The sequence below is a fragment of the Rhinatrema bivittatum genome, chromosome 17, assembly GCF_901001135.1.
Source record: "Rhinatrema bivittatum chromosome 17, aRhiBiv1.1, whole genome shotgun sequence".
NCBI classification, from domain to species: Eukaryota; Metazoa; Chordata; class Amphibia; order Gymnophiona; family Rhinatrematidae; genus Rhinatrema; species Rhinatrema bivittatum.
The window spans coordinates 12,417,568-12,437,561 of record NC_042631.1 but is presented as its reverse complement, the minus strand read 5'-3'; the positions used below and the strand labels follow the sequence as shown (position 1 = coordinate 12,437,561).

The following is a 19,994-nucleotide window of genomic DNA, read 5'->3' as shown; positions in this document are numbered from 1 at the left end:
AGAACATTTTAGAAGACAAACAATTTATTTTCCATTTCTGTTTTACTTTAGACCACCTAAACTGTAGATTACCTGTAAGCAATTCCCATTTCTGTGCAGAGTAATCTCAAGAAGAGCTCTGCTTTTGATGCTTGCTGTACTCGGGTGCACGACTACAAAAAAAAGAGGAGATCTGGAAATGGATAATGAAATCCACATTGAAGAAAGTAAACTATGTTCCATAATAATAATCATAGTAATCACTGAACAATATGAGTCGCCAGAAGTACCCAAGTGTTCATTCCACGTCCACCGTGGCAATCACAGGGCTTGGATAATCACTCTGAATGCCACCGTCTGCTTGCAGGCATGCAAGGCGCTTTTAATTTTGGCATAATATCACATCGCATCAGGATCCTTTTCGTGCCCAGCTTTCAATTGCTTGGTGCATTACAGCTAATATGAGACCATGCAAACCATTGCAATGTGACATGATAAAGGGTCTGAGTCAGCAGAGGCTTCTCTCCCATTCTCTGTGCACGGGAAACTAGCGGAGTGAATCAGATCCGTAATACCAGAACATTCAGTGTCTGCCTGCAGTAAATGCTCAGTTTTAAAGCCCTTTGTAGGTACAATTTAGGGGAATGAGTTTCCAATCATTTTGTTCGCAACAGTATAAGTAGGATACTTGAGGGGGAGGGTTTGTGAAATTTTATTTTGGACCAACATAATTTATTATTATACCTAGATGTTATTGTACATGAAAATTTGGGGGTCCCTTGGTCAGATGTCCCTAACCTATGAAGCCCTGGAAACATATATAACATTATGTATATAAAAATCTGTTGGTCCAATAACAGATATCACAACCCACAAGTACTCTCCTTTTCTGAGATCAGTATTCTAATTCAGAAATACCAAAAAACTCTTCCCGGCCAAAATACATTAGGATTTGACAAAGGAATGTGGATAGTAACCTGCCCTGAATTAAGAACAGGCATGAACTAGAAAAGAGTGAGCTTTGGCTTTACAATGCGCCTTTACATACGATTTTAAACGTCACTGTAATACTAATGCAGCATATAAAATACCATCAGCTGCGATGCTGCCCTATAACTGCAGCAATGAGTCAGCCCATTTCTGGTTCCTTCCAAACGGAATCAACTGAAAATGGCCTCTGCGGAAAATGCCCCGAAGTTTTGGAGCAGTTTCATTTTCATAGGTGTATGAGAAAAAGTTTAAAAAGGCTTGGAGGCCCTCCGACCGTCTTCCGTCCTGTGGCAAAATATCTCGGGGTCTGAGCCAGCCTAGCTCGGTCCCTCTGACCCCTTTCCTTCCAAAACTTGTTGGAGCAGGGGTCCTTCAGCCCCCCCGGTGTCCGGTGGTCCTATAGGGCAGGACCAATGTCCACTTACTCCTGTCCTGAATGGGTCTCTTTAAAAATGTAGGCAACAGCCTTGCAGAGTGGCTCTGAAGTGAAATCACTGTGATACCTGTCACAGGTGTGGTCGGGCTCCTGTAATGTTGCGGGAGCATCCCGCAGCCAGCCGCACTCACCCCGGGAGACTCAGAAGCCGAAAGGTCCTCCACTGTGGCCCTGCTCTCCTTGCTTGAACCCTTTAAGCCCAATGGCGGTAAAACACCTGAGGTGCAGGAAGATGACTTAAATCCCAGTTGCACTCACAGCCAGCGCCTGAGCAACAGATTCTCTTGTTTCTCATCGGTGCATGTTGCCTTCTCCAGAGCTCTTGTGCCTACCCTATCTTGTCCAGTCTGCCCTGTCCTTTTCCAGCCAATCCTGTCCTCTCCAGATGGCCTTACTCCTCCAGTCCAACTCGCCTTATCCTGCCTGTCCTGGTCCTTGGTTTGACTGCCTGTTTCTGGCCTCTGCTATAAACCCAGATTATTCTCTTGCCTGCTGCCTGCCAAGTACTTTTGCTATGAACCTTGATTATGCTCCACTCGCCACCTGCCCTGACCCCTGACTCTGGTAGTTGTCTGATCACCGCCTGCCCTGACCAAAGCTTGGCCCCAGAGACTTTCTCTTCCCGACTGTCCTGTGGGACTATCACCTAAGTGCTGCCAGCCCCTGGAACTCAAAGGCTCAACCTGTGGGGAATAGGTCTGGTATAGGTGCAGATCCAGCCTTGTCCGAGGCGAGTGCCCGCTCTCCCGACGTGCGCACAGGCCACTCTCCTGGGCGCGCGATCGAGTATGCAAATGAGGGCCCGCGGTAAAAAGAGACGCAGCGGCTGTCAGCGAGTTTGACAGCCGACGCTCAATTTTGCCGGCATCTGTTCTCAAACCCGCTGATAGCCATGGGTTCGGAAACTGGATGCCGGCATAATTGAGTGTCTGTCTTCCGACCTGCAGGCTACGGGCTGATTTTAAATTTTTTTTAAAAGATTTTTTGGGCCTCCGACTTAATATCGCTATGATATTAAGACGGAGGGTGTACAGAAAAGCAGTTTTTTTTCTGCTTTCTGTACACTTCCCCAGCAGAAATTAACGCCAGCCTTTGGGTAGGTGCTAATTTTTGAAAGTAAAATGTGCGGCTTGGCTGCACATTTTGCTTTCTGAATCGCGCGGGAATAACTAATAGGGCCATCAATATGCATTTGCATGTTGCGGGCGCTATTAGTTTCGGGGGGGTTGGACGCGCGTTTTCGATGTGTTATTACCCCCTTACTGTATAAGGGGTAAAGCTAGTGCGTCCAAACGCGGGCTAACAGTGCGCTCCACCGGAACACACTGTACTGTATCGGCCCGTTATTTTGCTGTGGGAGGGAAAAGGGTCAGAGAGATAGAAGAGGTCCTATTTGGGCCTGATCTGGGCTATATGAATTTGGGGGATAGTCATTCATAGGGCTTCCAAGAGGTCCCTTTTGAATGTGATTATTATTATTATTTTTTTTTTTTTAGAAACAAACTAAAAAACCAAATGGAAATGAAAAAGTTGGGCCTGCAGATTCCTATACTTCAGCCTGTTTACTGTCTCCCTGTTGCACTTTACAAAGCCTGACTGAAGAATATGTTTGGTTATGGCTACTTTAAGATGACAACTCAGTTGCTTATATTCACATATTATGTTGTTGAGAGCAATGGGATTAGAAACTGTGGGTCAATATTCAGCAGCTAAATGCTGGCTTTTGAACATTTCCCCTACTCACCCAGCTAACTCATCATCCATCTAAAATTTAGCTGGATTACGTAGGGGCATTCCGGGAAGAGTTAAGTTAGCCAGATCTGTTACCTGGCCAACTTCGAAATTCAGGGTTAGCCAGATTGCTTATCCAGCTAACTCTGGTCATGCCATAAAGCAGTAATACAAACATGGGTAATAGAAAGTATAAGTGGGCAAAAAGCACAATAGGAACTTGAATCGGGATGTTTATATCAAAACGAACAATATTATGGAATAATATTTATGTCCTTCAGTGTTGCATGTTTTCATGCAACTGGAAGGCATCTTTGCACTTTGTCTTTTTCCCTTCCAAAACCCAAGTCATGAGGACTCCATATCCATTCATAGACCCAAATGGAAGGTCACATAAACCATGGATTGACTGATCCAAGACACAATGCATGGTACTGTCGCATGGCTGGTAGCAATGTTTAAATGTAGACGCTACTGAATTGAGTACGAAATCCGTTCTGATCATTTGAATGAAGGGGGGCAATTTTTAATCTGATCAAGGGACTTGCAGTCCTGTGGGGTTTCCCTTTGAAAAGCGGGTTGGCATCTCACAGCAGGTACTTAGTACCTGCTTCAAAATTATCTGTGCTGTGAACTGTGTGCATACTTTTTACCAGTAATGATAAGGGGCAAATTTTAGAGAGGCTTTTTATGAGGATAAATAGCTTTGAAAGATTACCTTCCCCAGGCATTCCATGTCTTGCAAAAATGTCCATCATATATATATATATATATATATATATATATATATACTATAAAAAACATCAAGAAAAATCTAACCTTGATTGTGATTGCTTCATTTAAAGTTGGTGGACTTACTTATTCTCACTGCCTAAGTAATCTGGCTAGACCCCACCATCCAACCTAAAGGCAGTGGCCTCTGTGCAACCTCAAGGCTCATCTTTGTTCAACAAGTCAGGCCAGAAGAGTATTAGGATGAGGCTAAATTGCCGTGGGGGTGGTCCCGATGACAAATAGGATAAACTCATTGTGCACCCTTTCCTCTGTGCTCTTTATTGATGCTTGTTCACAGCAGAACATTTGGAGAAGATTGCGTTCGCCTGTACAAATCCATATGTATGTTTTCTATTTCTTTTTTTTTACATCTTTCAGAAAGATCTGGGTCCCCCCATTCCTACGTTTTTTCTTTTTCTTCACAGAACCTGAAGCATCCTATCAGGCCCTTTCAGGACAGCTCCCATGTCAACCGCATCAGTGCCGAGAAGGGCACACGGGAGTCATCTTTGACAATTCAGGAAGTACTGGGCTCACTTTCCTGGTCACGTTTAGGTAAATGTTAACACTGCTCCTCTTCTGCATCCTTGCCCTCTGCAATTGATAATAGATGTGCGTGGCTGTTCTGACTTCTTATGACTGCTCTTCATTGGTTTACTTTATAGTAAAGTAGATTTTCTTACCAGCAATTCCGTTAGGTCTTGATTTCGGCACTGATTTCATTTACTTTGCATTACTTTGCTTTTTGTAAATTGAGTTAGAGAATGTCTCAGTCTATGACTTTTGCTCCTTTATCATTCAGTGCTTTATAATCATACTATTTCTTGTCTGAAAGTAAATAGGAAATTTCAACAGAAACGAGCACCATTTCACTTGTTTTTGTTTCATTTTCAACCTATAGGCAGTCTCCCCTCCTGTTCTGCCCCCAACCACTTGCCCAATAAGCGGCTCTTCGGAGCAGGAGTGATCCTCGGTTGCTCCCGCTCCATCAGGTCTCCGTCTCAAAACAGTGCCGGCTTTCTTCTATGGAGATAGGGAGATAGAGAGAGAGACCTTCACATAGCAATTGCACCGGCCTCGGGACCGACTGGTGCCATTTTAAGATGGAAACCTGGTGGGTCAGGAGCAACTGGGGATCACCCGTAGGATGAGGTAAGTGGTTGGGGAAGGTCTGGGAGAGGTCAAGGGCTTTGGTGGGGGGGCAGAGGAAAGGAGTAGACCTGACTTTTTTCTGTTTTGTTTTGTTTTTCAAGGGGATTTTTTTTGGGGGGGGGGAGGCGTGTTCATTTTTTGTTTGTTCACTTTAAATAGACAAAACAAACAATTAATGAAACAAATGATGTGAACATTTTTTTTTAAGTAAATAAAACTGAATGAAAAAATGTTCAGTGTTTACCATTTTGTATTGCATACTTATGTTTTAGAAGTTTGTTTTTCTATTATGTTATTATATTGGTTTTTTGCAACCCTGTCTGCAATTGCAGTTGTTTGAATGAGCTTATAAGTAATGTTGTCATCTTCAACTATTCTTAACAGTAATGTATTCATCTTATTGTATAAAGAGAGTTTTTGTGTCTTTCCTACAGATGATTTATATTCTCTTTTTCTGAAAATCAAAATAAGCACTGATTGATGGATAATTAAATATCATCAAAAATATCCATTGATAATGACCAAAAGTGTGTCTGTATACAAGTGTATAACTTGATATTATTTATTTTAGTAAAAGGACCTTCATAAAAGACTATGAACCGAAAAAACAACTCAGAAGGTGCCCTTAGATAGAATTATTGTTCCCAGTCCAAAAAATTTCACTTTTCTTTAAATATCTCTTAATTTTTTAACTGTGATTTTGAAGCAGAGAAAAACAATCCAAAAGAGTGATCCAAAAAAACCATGAGGATAAAAATTCACTCATGTATCGCCATCAAGTTTAGAAATGAGAAAATTAAAAACTACTTAAGCTGAATGCTCTGAAATGCTTGGAATCAAAGTAACACAGGAACCTCACCTTCTGTCCTACAGGTGATTGCTTGAGCATAGACTGTCACAGGGCTGTCTGAAATTGTCCAGAGCATGTGGCGCCAAGGGACCCAGTTGCTGAAGGAAGTATTGGTAAGATCCCAACTCTTTTACTGTAGCTTCTGACTGCTAGTGCACACTACCACCAGAATGAACCACATGGCTGGCCTTGCTAATGTTACCTAGGAGTAGCCTAGTGGTTAGAGCAGAAGGCTGCAAATCAGGGCAGCCAGGGTTCAAATCACTCTGACGCTCCTTGTGCAAATCAAGTCACCCTCTATTACCACAGGTACAAATTTAGGGGCTTATTTATTAAAGGGTTTTTTCCCATTTTATGTCTATGGGAAAAGTACTTGGTACATAGGGCCCTTAGAGGATTGGGATGTACTGAATGTCACAAAAGGCAGAACATAAATAATTATGCTTGGAGAAGAGACGGCTGAGGGGGAATATGATAGAGGTGTTTAAAATCATGAGAGGTCTAGAATGGGTAGATGTGAATCGGTTATTTACTCTTTCGGATAGTAGAAAGACTAGGGGGCACTCCATGAAGTTAGCATGTGGCACATTTAAAACTAATCGGAGAAAATTCTTTCACTCAATGCACAATTAAACTCTGGAATTTGTTGCCAGAGGATGTGGTTAGTGCAGTTAGTATAGCGGTGTTTAAAAAAGGATTGGATAAGTTCTTGGAGGAGGGGTCCATTACCTGCTATTAATTAAGTTGACTTAAAAAATAGCCACTGCTATTACTAGCAACAGTAATGTGAAATAGACTTAGTTTTTGGGAACTTGCCAGGTTCTTATGGCCCGGATTGGCCACTGTTGGAGATGGGATGCTGGGTTTGATGGACCCTTGGGTCTGACCCAGCATGGCATGTTCTTATGTTCTTATTTCCAATACTTTCCAGGCATTTTAATATTTGGTTTTCCACTCTATCCAACTACATCCCTTTCTGGATGATAGATGTTATGGCCCAGAGCTACCACCAGCATTGTCCTGACAAGACACATACCAAGTGCGCTGCTCTACTGTACCTATTGGTGTGGGTTTCTTTTGTTCAAAACTACTTAGGTGAAAGAATAAAATGAGTAAAGTTGCTTACTGGGATAAACTTGGTTGTCTTCTTAAATGGTCTCATTAAAAAATAATCGCAAGCAATGAGGTGGGTTTGCGAGCCACATTAATATTTGACACAGACTTAAGCTTCAGGATATAAAGTTCCCACTGGTATACCATATGTTTCATGATACCTCTGTTCACAGGATCACATTCAGAGTCTACTGCACTAATCAACATGACAGTCACAATTTGATCAGACAGAGAGGGAGAAAAAACACTCAGTGGTTTATGGTTATGATTGCAATAAAAATGTATTGGTACTTATGGCATGCAGACTCAAATGCTGTTGGAATTCATGTGTACAGTAGGAAAAATGTGCAGACTGAAAAGCAAAATGGCTTAAATAAGCATGGGACTGGAACAGAACAGCACTGAAAAATCGGTGTGACGATTGTTAACAGGCTAACCAAGCAGTGGGGGGGAAAAATATGCTAAGACTGCTGGAGCTCAGCAGATCTTCAGGTAGTCCAAGCTAAGTGAAGAGAGTTCATTTTATGCACTGGAAGATCCCAAAGGCCTTACAAAGTACTTCAGCGTCTGCTCGAGCCATATCTATATTAGAAAAACAAAGAAGTAGAAATAGGAAACGCGGACCGCCTGATTCCTATGTCGATAGTTTAAGAGATTATTAGCTTGAAAGATCAATGGTGTTATTAAATATTGACAACATATTATTAAAACTGGAACTCTCGGTGTTTGCAAAGAGCGCCAAGTGCACAGGCAAGGAATGACAGGGCTGTTTGTCTCATTTAAAGATGAGCTAGCCTGAGATGCAAAGGAAATACAGAAATGACATCACAGCCAGGTTTGTAAAGTTTGCATTTGTTTACATACACTGAAATAATTAGGCCATTTATTATGGGGTAATTTTGCTACAGCCTTGAATACATTTTCTATGAAATGCGGCCATAAGTTGCACTAAAGCTTGAAAGGAGAACATAGGCGCTTACTTTCCTTTTGAAAATTATCCCATGAAAAACTAACTGCGCACAATTCAACCCTGCCAAACTGTGCACATAGTATTTTCTGAGAACCTCTGTCTGCGAGAAAAGCACGCGCATAGGTGCGACGCCAAATCCGACACTGCCCCCTGGCACGGCTCAGCTCAGTGTGTGCAGACAGGTCACACGCACGCAAGTTTCTCCTCGCGTTGGGGCGGGCAGTTTCATAACCGGCCACTTCCAGGGATGAAGCACCATTTTACCTGTGGAAACGAATCGGAAAATGACCCTCTTATAGGGCAATTTCCAAATGATTTCACCCAACTAAGTGGTCACCTGCATAAAATCATCGGGGGGGGGGGGGGGGGTGTGGAGCTGGGACGGGAAACCATTCACATGCATTCTTTTGATGTTTGAAAGTCTGCACATAAATGCCTGCTCCCTAGCACGTGGCACATGCCGCACAGGGCTTCTCTCCTGCCCACTGTTTTCCAAAGCTCGCTTACATGTGTAAATCTGCCTTGAAAGTTAGGGCTGAAATCCGGGCAATACTTTCTACATGCAGACGTTACCCTCCGCAGGCTATGATGAAACTACCCTCCCAAGGGCAGAGGTACGAAAGCGCACTCAAATTACCCCCTTAAAGTATCAAGTAGTTTGTTCCACTCTGAATTATTTTGAAAATTGAAAGAGGAATTTAAAACCTTGCATATTACAGCAGATCTTGGCAAGAAAGCAGAATGATATTTCTTCAAGGGCTCAGTTTACCCGAATTCCTTTTTCTCACTGTAGATTTTCCTGTGTCCTGAATTTGAGGGGATGCAAGCAAAGCTTCTGTCGCAGAGCTATGTGGCACATTTAATGGCTTTGGCTTGTACATCTATAACACAAGTGCCATGCTGGGTCAGACCAATAGTCTGTCAAAAGCCCAGCATCCCGTCTCTGACCGTGGCCAGTCCAGGTCACAGATCTCCCCAAAGAATAGGACCCATTGCTTCCCGAGTCTGTGTGGCTACCTGTTCCCTGTTTACCCATTTCACTCTGCTCACGATTCGGTAAACCTCTATCACGACCCCTTTAAGTCATTTCTTTGTCAAAGCTGAAGAGCTCTAATCTATTCAGCCTTTCCTCCTGGTCCCTTCTCTGCTCTACTTTATAACTTTTCTAGTTCCACTACATTTTTCTAAGTTGGGGCGACTGGTACTGCACACAGTATTGAAGGTACGGTCGCTCCGGGAATCGTTACAGAGACACTATGATACCCTGGTGTTTTATTTTCCATTCCTTTCCTAATAATATCCACTATCCTGTCTGCATTTTGGGGGCAATTTTCAGTAGACTGTGCATTTGGAAAGCGCACGGCGTACTTTATTCTACGTAGCTAATTTTCAAAGTGCTATTTGTGTAGGTGGCCAAGTGGAGGGAGGCCAAAATAGTGCAAGAAGTTATGAAAACCAAATTCACACAACTTGTTTTACCCTCCTCTGATCTAAACACATCCCAGGAAAGCCTTTTTTTTAACACAGCTAAAGGTAGGTGCACTCTGGAAGCTCACACACAGTTTTAAATGGATAGAGGATGGAATTTTTCAAATAGGTCAAGTTATTCGGGGTAAATCACTATTTACTCTGGTAGATGGCTTTGAAAATTGTCTTCCCCAGACACAATTGCTTTGCTTAATACTTCTGATCCACAATGTTATTGCACGGTTTAGTGAAGACATCAGTTTGTCTATCAGGGATATGCATTCATTTAAAAACTAATGGTAATCTGAACTGAAAAGGGCATTTTGGTTTCAGTATGTTTTACCATGAAATACATCTCCAATCCTTCCCCCACAAACAATTTTTTTTTTTGGGGGGGGAATATCTCATCATGAAAGGACTTGAACAAGTTAATGTAAATCAGTTATTTACATTCTCAGATAACAGAAGGACCAGGGGGCATTCCATGAAGGTAGCAAGTAGCCAAATCAAAGAAAATTCTTTTTCACTCAGCGCATAGTTAAGCTCTGGAATTCATTGCCAGAGGATGTGGTTAAAGCAGTTAGTGTAACTGGATTTAAAAAGGGTTTGGATAAGTTTCTAGAGGAAAAATCCATAAACTGCTATTAATTAATAAGCAATAGTAACTTGTGATTTATTTAATGTTTGGGTACTTGTGACTTGGATTGGCCACTGTTGGAAATAGGATACTGGGCTTGATGGACCCTTGGTCTGATGCAGTATGGCATATCTTATGTTCTTATTCTCTTTTAAGAAACAAAGTACATTCTTAAAAAAAAACAAAAACCAAGAAAAAAATGGGGAAAAAAATGCCCATAAAATGAATTAAAAAATGCCTCCCCCCCAAAAAAAAATTAAAATAAACTTAAAACAATGTTGTTGTTCATCCCTACTATCTATTAACAGCGAGCATATTATTATATAGCACACATTTAAACTGGAGACATTACTATAGTGTGCAGTGTCTCAATGCATCAGATTTCATGATCAGACTTAGTTAATTACAGAAAGCACTGGGATTAATTTGTCAATATCCTCTTTCCTGCTAAAATTGAACTTCATTTTCTTTCTGTTTTAAATGAGGTAAACAAAGCACTAGAAGTTTACTTTTGACGTCGTATGCTTTTTCCCTCTGGAGGGCTTTGCTTTCTGACCCATGATCATTGTACTACAAGTGACCATCTTAGCTTGCCCATGCTGTTTTGTTGATAAATGGTATAAATTCAGCCTGTCTAAACCACTGACCTGCTCAGTCTCTCTCCCCCCACCCTTAGTGTGAAGAATAAGTAGCCTGAGGCACAGTGCTCTATAGAACAATCAGACAGACCTCTGGCAAGGAACTCTGCAGATTAAAAAGCTTCATGGGCAAATTATTTGTCAGGACTTTATTCTAATCATTAACTATGGACTTCACTCTCCAGTCACATAACTTAAGACTGAGGAAAACAACTGTTTTGGGGGGATTTGGCAAATATCTTAAATGGTAAGCTTTTAATAAAGAATTTTCCATGGGAGGGTGATTAGTGGCAAATAGGCCATTAATGAGTGAATTATGCGGCATTTGGGGCTAACTAGGCTCTGAAAGTTTGAATGAATCCTTAAAATATATAGGATCTTCATATATCTTTTTGGACATTTTGAGGTTAATATTCAAAAGCCATTTAGATGGATAAGTTCTGGTATATTCAACCCCTTTTCAGGCTAGAATCTTGGATAAGTCATTATCCTGCTAAAATTTAGCCGGATTGGAAAAAAAAAAAAAAAGGTGTTCTAGGGCTATAACTTGGAGGAGATACTTATCTGGCAAATTTAAATAGCTATCTAAGGCCTGGATTTATCAAAATGCGATAAGTATCGCATGCAATAGCAAAAGGGGTGTGTTTTATGCTAATAGACAGTTTATTGCAATTTGTGCTAATACCTATGCGAAGAGCTAAGTTAGCACAAATTGCGATAACATTTTCACACCTTGCGATACGTGCCTGACCTGTTGTATTTCCTATTTCCTGCATACAACCACTGGGAGACCATTTTTGAGAGAGAGAGACTGACTGACTGACTAGCCATAATGCCCTCTCCCTAGATAGGTATTTATATCCCTATGGGAGGCCAACCTAGTAACTCGAGGTGAGGTTTAGGTATTAGTGTAGGGGGTTAGGGGCCACTTTGACATTCAACGTGAGATGTACAAACAGAACAGTGGTCTCTTGTGAAGATTTGATGACCTTCGGAGAGAGAAAACTCACCCAAAGGTGAGATTGGTGCAATGTTCTCTCTACCTAGCTTGATGTTACCCAGTCCATCAACAAGTCCAACAACAAAGACTTTTAGGGATGTGCATTTGTCTTACCCGAATGGTTAAAACATGACGAACGAGTTGTTTTTCAGTTCGGGTCATTACAACTGAAGCAAAATGTTGACTCATCCAAAAATATTAGAAAATTTTCAGATGTTTTTACTTTGGCATATACTACTATGATTACTACTATTTATCATTTTGAAAACACTTCTAGACATGAGCAGTGCTGAACAGACACACATAAGAGGCAGTCTCTGCTCCATGGAGCGTGCAATCTTGTTGTCAAACATACATGACAAATGAGTCTATGGGAAGTGCATTTATTATAGAGAAGTGGTTGGGATTTGAAAGCAGCCTCAAAAAAGGTGAGATTTCAGACTGGATTTGAATGCAGCCAGAAAGGGAGCATGACACAGTGACTCGGGAAGTTTATGCCAGGAATGAAGTGCAGCCAAGCTGGAAAGTGTGGGGTGGGGAGTTGCTGGTGGAGGAGAAGAGCACAGCTAAGAGCAACTTGCCTGATTAATGGAGTTTACGAGGAAGGGTGTTAGGGAGAGAAGTGATGAGGATCTGTGGAGCCATGCGCTGGTAGGTAAGAGAAGCTTGAACTGACCGTGGGAGAGGGGACAAGGAGATAATGCTGTGACAGCAGCATGCACTAGTGTTTGCCAATAACAAGAAAAAGAAGGGGGCCCCCTGCAACCTCACCCCCTCCTGCCCTTTCTTCAGCTCCTGGTCAAAAAAAAATGGTACCAGCCGGCTCTGAGACTGCACCATTTTGTTTTTAGACTCTGTGTTTGATTTATGGTGCCATTCTTATGGCCGGCTGGCACTATTTTCTGAATGGCGATTGCCCCTGTTCCCTTCTTCACTGGAGAGTCCGGAGACCCTCATACAAGGGGTAAGGGGAGTGCAGGGGCCATTGGGGGGGGGGGGGGAGGTGTTCTTTTTTTGTTGTTGTTCTGTTTATTTTAAAATGCTACTATTTATTTTGGTTTTGCAAATGAACTAAACAGAAATAAACATTACATAAATTGAAATCTGACCACCCCCCCCCCCCCCCCCCCCCGGAAATGAGAAAATGAACTGAAACCAAACGTTTTTCCCAATCAAGTCCCTAAAAAGAGTATGAACTCTAGCAATATGGCAGCATCGTCTTTGGATAACAAAAATTACCGCACAGCAGAATTTAGCACACGCCTCGAATGGATCTCGCTTCGCTCACAGCCATTCGGCCGTCTTACAGACAGCACAGAAGACCAGAACTTTATCCAGACGCCTGCTGCGTACGTGCAGAAAAGCCAGAGAGCACGGGGAGGATTTTGTGCATTAAACTGGATTCCCCGGGACTCTCTAAAGGCAAAAGCCTCGGCGAGTTGTAACGCAGCGGGTATCGAGAAGCTGATCTCTCACTCTGCCAGCTGCCTGTTCAACAGCAAGCTTACAATTTGGGTTTCTAATTTTAGGCCGTCTCAGCACAGGCTTTATCTGAGAAGAGGCACTCTAATGCACTCCTCAGCTCCAAGAGATTTGTGGAAACGTGAGAGTGAGTGAGTGAAAAATGAAATTGTGTCATGGATACCAGTGGATGGCAGATATGCCAGCCTCCTTAATATGAGCTCATCTGAAAGTCTCTGCTTTTCTGCTCCAGATGCTGAAACATCAAAAGAAACCAGGAAGCTGTCATGGCCAAAGTGGCGTAAATTTAGGCAGAAGATAAAAATGTTCTCTGTAGGTTTGCATGCAGGCTTCAGTGCAAGGTCGAAAAAGAAACTCGCCACCAAACCTGCGTTGCGCTTAAAAAGGTAAACTGGAATGAGGAAACTGTAATTCGTTTTTAGCAAAATGTTTAATCCTTCTGTTGTAACATAATCGTGTACCCTGCGCGCCAATAACATGCACGCGTGTTGTAAAATTGCCTGGACACGCGTACGTGTATGAACAATTTTAAATGGCCGCACGCATGTGCATGCAAATGCTGCTTCTACGGCGCAAGTAGGGGAATTTTATAAGGGACGCGCACCGATGCCATTCGCCATTTTCCCAGTTCATTCAGTTAAGGGATAGGACTTCCAAACCCCCTTATTTAATAGACACCCTTTCTCCCTCTTAACCCATACCCTTAAAATCCCGCTGACTACCCTAGATTTTTTTTTTTTTTACTTTCATGCCATCCATAGAAGAAGTACATTTACGCGGCAGGGGACCCCGACGCACGCGAGGATGCGTAAGTATTAACGTGCGCATTTCTCGGCCAGGCCCTCACATGCCCACGTCCTGCTCCCATTTTAGAATCTTTTATTTTATTCATCCTGCTCCCCTTTAGAATCTTTTTTTTTTTTTTTTTTTTTAATACTAGAAATGCTAAGTCACGCTTTTAATATTTATTGATCTGATATCTATTTTATTATATTTTACTATTAATTTTTTAACAGCTAATGTGTGTGTTGTAAATTTCATTCTTTTAATTATTTTAGCTGTTAATTCTTTTATGACTGATTGTAATTTCATTGCTTTTATGTATTTATTGAAATGTTAACCGCTGTGAAGGCTATGCTGAGAAGTGGTATATAAATGATAAATAAACCTTAAACTTGTGCGCGCAGCGGGAGTTACGCGTGGCCGCAGGAGGCTTATGAAATCCGCTTGGCACTCGCCGGTCCAGCTTGTGCGCAGATCCTCCCAGTTTTGGCTCACTCGGGGCTTTTAAAATGCACCTCGTGTTGTGCAGGTTCTCCGTTTCCGGATGTGGATTTAATTATTGCTCACCTTTTCTAAATGTGAGCTCAAGGCAAAGCTGCAATGCAGGAGCTACAGCGGTTTCCCTGCCAAGGAGGACTTACAGTGCAAGTGGTTCTTCAGGCAATAGAGGGGTTTTTAGTCGGCTGCTCGCCTGCTTAGCCAAAAACCCGACAGGATCATCCTCGGCTCATAGCTCACACCCTACACGAGATCTGAGCCAAAAGGCTGAGATACATTAGAGGGAAAGCAGTGGAGCAAAAAAAAAAAAAAAAACCCAAACCGAGTGAGCTCATGGGCACTTGCTTTTGTAAAACCGCTTTGGAAACCTCACTGCCAAGTGTACAGTTAGTTAGTCATGAGATTTGCCCCATTCCCCGCTCTCTTAATTCACCAGGCAGTGTAATTAGATTTCTTGGCTTGGTTTTCCTCAGGAGGAAAAAACACAGAATGCAGGTGTTGAAATGCAATGAGTTTCAAGTTGCTTTTTATTTTTTTTTCCCCCTTTAAAGTTACATTGGCCAATAAGACTACAAAATCACTGCTGAGTGATGTGGAGAGTCCCATTCAGTGTCTGAAGCAGACAAATACCATGCTTGGAAGATAAATAGGACACAGCTAAGAAACGCAGCACCTGAAGCACCTCCGATCCCCGTGTGCCAACGCTGAGGGCCGAAAGGGGACCATGGGGGCTGCCTGCGGGCTTGGTGGGAGATTGCCAGAAGAACCTTCGGCTTTTTTCTTTTTTCTTTCAGCGAGGGCTTCTGTTTGACGCCCACCTGGACACCATCCTCACAGAATATAATGAGAACTGTCTCAGTCATCAAGCAATCAGAGGACTGATTACCGGAGCCCTTTGCTAAGTTTGGCACAGCTATTTTAAGCTTTTTGACAGTCTGCAATAATGCTGATTTATTCTCCTACAAAAGGAAGGCCCTTCCTGACTGAAGGTGCAGCAGACCCTCACGGTAACAATTAACATTCGTCTTTTCCTGACAATTCTTCCTAAACTTCTACAATCAATTTTTATTTTATTTGTATTTTTTTATGTGAAGGAAGGAAGAGAGGTTTATTGCCCAGTAACTTTCTCCTGCTCCCTTCGGGGTTTTAATCCGAAGCAGCTCCATAAACTCTCTCTCTTTCCCCCTCTTTATTTCCCTATCGTCTATCTCAGTGCAGCGCCCGCGCAGAAGAGGCCGAGAGCCGGCGCTCCGAGCACCCGTTCTCCAGACGCGCGCCCTCGGGAAAACAAAAAGGGGGGGGTCCTTTTTTTTTTGTTCCCCGTTGCCTGGAGGGCTGCAGCGGCCCAGACCAATTCAAGCAGAGATTTTGTGCTTGGGTGGCAGTCAGCCCAACGCTGCTCCCGTGCCGGGCTGGGCACGGTAAACCCCTGGTGGCCTGGGACGGACTGAGAGATTCTGTTTAACCTCACCTCGCAGGGAGAGAGGAGTGGGGGGCGATTGGTTTGGGAAGCTTTTGCACCAATTATAACAAATATTGACGTGATTTAGTGTGTATATATAGCTGCCTGGGGGGTTCCGACTCCACTTACAGAGAACGTTACCTGTGTTATTCTTAACTGTCGTATAATTTCAATTTCAGTGTTACCACCTGCCTGTTATATCAGAATATTTAACCACGTTTTGTGTTTGGTTTTTTTTTTATTGCTATCTCCTGTTTTCTCCCAAGTTTTATCCATCGATTTCTGCGCGTGGTCGTTGCGTAATTGCTGGGGTGGATCCTCAATAGGGATCGGCTCAAGGTCCAGGGGAGAGAGAGAGCGGGACCGGTCTGTTGAGTGGGCACTGGGCTCGTCTTCCAGTAACCTGCAACCCGCCCCCTCCCCCCCCCCCATTCGCATAGACCCAAGGGAATGGGTGGACGGGTCTTCTGTGCCGCCCTCTTCCCCCTGGCATCGCTATCCCCTGAGAGGGGAAGCCGCGCATGTTCCGCAGAAAGAAATATAACGAAGGCCCCTGAAAACGCAAGCATTACTCACGGTGATTGTGGGGTTAGAAATCGAGCTCTCTTGACTGGGGAACTTTAGACATTTTAAATAAACACCCAAAAGATGATTCTCTCAGGCTGAACCCCATGACACTGATTTTCTAAAGAAGCAGAGTGCCTAATCTGGGTGGGCATCTCGGTTTTATGCATCTAAACGTCGGCAAAATTTCAGTCGTACCTAAGGATCCTGCTGTTTCTTCACTCAAGCGAGGGTGCCCAGTGCTGGAAATCACTGCTGAGTGCCTAACTTTCTCTTCCTGCCCTGGACCCTGGGCCCCTGCCACCTGCCACACACTGGAAGACTGTAAATTCAGATCTGGGCTCCTAACTCTGTTGAGGCTGATGTACTAACCGTAGGCTTCGCCATGGGGTCAGTAGCTCGTTCACGTGCTTGATTTCCACACTTGCAAATGAGTCTGAGAAAACCTAGCTCCCGGGATGGCAGGGAAAAAATAACTATGACTCGTTGGGTGCAGCTATAAAATTTCATTAATGATGAGTCGATTTATATGATTTTGCATTGCAGCACTTCATTATCTATGAATTTAAATAAGCTTTCCTGTACAGCAGAGTACATGTGAACATTTACCAGAGACACTGGCCCAAAGTTGCAATTTATTTTTTTTTTGTAGTAGGGGTGCATGAAAAAAACATGCATAACCGAAAACGTTGGCATTTTTGCATGTTTCTGGGCACTTTGCTCATTATATCACACAGTTTAGTACACTGGCCGCTGCGTTAGGCACTTAGATCTGTAGAATATTGACTCCTCTGTTGCTCCTTTGAATTTTTCCAGTTTCAGATTACAAGCGAAAGGCACAGCAAATTTAGACTATCAATCATAATACGTATTGTACAATAAATGTACAAAAATACATCAAGATACAACGAATGAAGACAGTAGGAATTGAGGAAACCCAGACTAGTGCAGAGAAATGGTTTTATAATGGCATCGAGCTTCAGACCCCCTAAGCTCTATTCTGATAATTTCTTAACACATTAAACTTTATGCTGTCTGTTATTCTGAAAAAAAAAAATAAAAAAGATTCTGGCTCTATAAGAAACTAACTTCAAGTAGACACTTAAGGGTGTGTGTGTGTGTGTGTTGGAAGATTGTGGATGACTGCCGTATGATTGCCCTGTTTACTTGCATTTCCAAAGAGTTGAGAATTTCATAACACCGCACACAAACACCTCTATGAAATGTGGAAATACAGTGTTATGACTGATTAAAATCTGTAGATCTGGCAATTACAAATGCGGACAATATCTCTGAATGTGTAGATAAGCAAAGCACTAGGATCTGTCTCCAACAAGAGAGCTGACAGACACTTTTGTTGATGCTCTTAAAAAAAAAATAATAATAATAACGGCCCAGCTCGATGCACTGTTTGGTATAAATAGATGGTTTGCTGACAGATGTGAGTCTTACCTCATTCTGAAGGTCTCTAATCATTTTGCTTTTTCGTTCCATTTCAGTCTTCAAAAAATTAATCTTCAAATGAAAACAAACACAGAAGGTAAATTGCAAATGATTTTACTGCATAAGAAGGGTTCTTACTGTATACAATCATCACTTGATGTTTATGCAAATGGATTTCAAAAGCATTGTATTTTACATTCACTTTGGAATAAATGTACATGAAAGTGAGAAATGTAAATGGAACATAAACATAGAAAACGACAGCAGATGAAAACCATATGGCTTTCCCAGCCTGCCCACCCACATCTCCGGCTCAGCTTTGTAGTCCCTTCCTGCCCCTCACAGACTCTCTGTGATTGTCCCATGCTTTCTTGAATTCAGATACTGCCCATCTCTGTAAAGAAATATTTCCTTAGATCACTCCCCAGTTACCCCTTCACCCTCATCCCAAAGCCTCCTCTGCATTTATTCCTTACAGGTATTTAAATATCTCTGTCACGTCTCCCCTTTTCCTCCTTCCAAACCCATTTGAGGGAGGAGCAGACTGTAATCCATACTAGGAGGAGTAGGCAAACAAGCCAGGTTTTCAGGCCATCAGATATCTGTTTACAGTGGATCTAAGAGCTAGTGGTGCGCATGGCGGAAAAGTTCATTTGGTGTCGTTCTGTTTCATTCCCAATTTATTGCCCATTTGCATCGTTTTGTTTACCCATCCATATTGCTTTTCTTCACTTGGAGGTGAATTTTCAAAAGATGCACGCGGGAAAATAATAGCAAAAACCACAACGTACACCAGCGTAAATGAAAGACCACAAGCAAATCTGCGCATGTGAAAAATGGGTGGGCTGGAGGTATTCCGGGGAGAGGGGAGGGCGACATTTCTGCGCATTAGTTGCTATTTTATAACCTTTGAAACACGCAAGTCTTTTACTCCTGCTCAATATCTGATGGAAGCGACTGTTGACTGGGTGGGGTGTCTGGGTGAATCGGGGAGGCCTCAGGCAGAGGGTCCAGGCGAGTCTTCACAAGTTGCAGATGGACTGGGCAAACTGGCAGAGTAATTGGTAAAACTGGTAACTTCATTGCCGCGTGCCTTGTTATAAAATCCCCCGACTCGTGAGTAAAAGCCCACTTACAGAGGGTAAAGGCGTCTCAATAACGTGACCAAAATCTATTCGCATATCCTTTGAAATTCAAAGTAGAAATACGCGGGTATATCATTTGCACACACACGTCCAGATAAATTACAACTTATCTGGCTAAGTAGTTCCTTTGCCACTACTTAGAGGGACAAATTAGAACGTATTCAGATAAAAAGCACTTTTTTTTCTAGACTTTTCCAGCTATCTTACATACCCAGAGAAGTCCAAGGACAAGTAGTGCTTTTCAGACTTATCTGGCTAAGTGCCACTACTTTTCCAGCTAAGTCCGAATTTGCGTGGCTCATAGTTTTTTACATTCGTGAGCATGTTTGCGCACATATGTACTCGTATTTTATAAGCTGCACATATCGTCTGCACGCAGGTTATGAAATACAGTAGTAGATTTGTGAGTGCCCATATACACGCCCAGATGGGCTCGCGCGAGCAGTTCTGAACGTTATCCTCTTATTTTTAAGCATGCGCTACTTTTTTTTTTCTCTGGTTTTTTTTAAGACACTTGAATGATTTTGCATTTGGCGTCTGCTGAACATTTTTGAGCATGCTCTGAAACACATTGGTGAATGCAGCAATGCAGTTACTTGCATGTTTACTCATGGAAAAGCAGGCGGGGTAGAGATCAGGGGAGATAAATTAGCATGCGTGGTTTTGCATTTTGAAAGCCATATGCATTAGTTTGAAGGGAAAAGTTTTCTGGTGCAATTTTCAAAGGGAAAGTCCACTTGTATTTTCCCTTTGAGGATTGGTGCAAAGGGAGGACTGGGAGAAAAAGTACCTGAGGGCCTTGTAAACATTCAAGCTGTTTTCACAATGGCTTTATGAAGGATGATACTCAGTACTGACATTCAGATGTACCTGTTACTGG

General features: G+C 42.6%; 1 protein-coding gene and 1 long non-coding RNA gene across 3 annotated transcripts in view; one reads left to right on the top strand and one right to left on the bottom strand.

Moving 5' to 3' along the window:
• The window catches only part of LOC115079183, a 267,455-nt gene extending 261,430 nt beyond the window's left edge, over positions 1 to 6,025 (top strand). Inside the window, exons 4-5 of the long non-coding RNA XR_003853214.1 lie at positions 4,336 to 4,465; positions 5,936 to 6,025. This is a non-coding gene — a long non-coding RNA (uncharacterized LOC115079183). The remainder of the gene's footprint in view (positions 1 to 4,335; positions 4,466 to 5,935) is intronic.
• Positions 1 to 19,994, bottom strand: part of LUZP2 (leucine zipper protein 2) — a 279,647-nt gene that overhangs the window by 105,898 nt on the left and 153,755 nt on the right. For both annotated transcript variants that reach the window (XM_029582400.1, XM_029582402.1), the window contains exon 5: positions 17,979 to 18,041. In XM_029582400.1, coding sequence (XP_029438260.1) covers positions 17,979 to 18,041 — 63 coding nt within the window. The remainder of the gene's footprint in view (positions 1 to 17,978; positions 18,042 to 19,994) is intronic.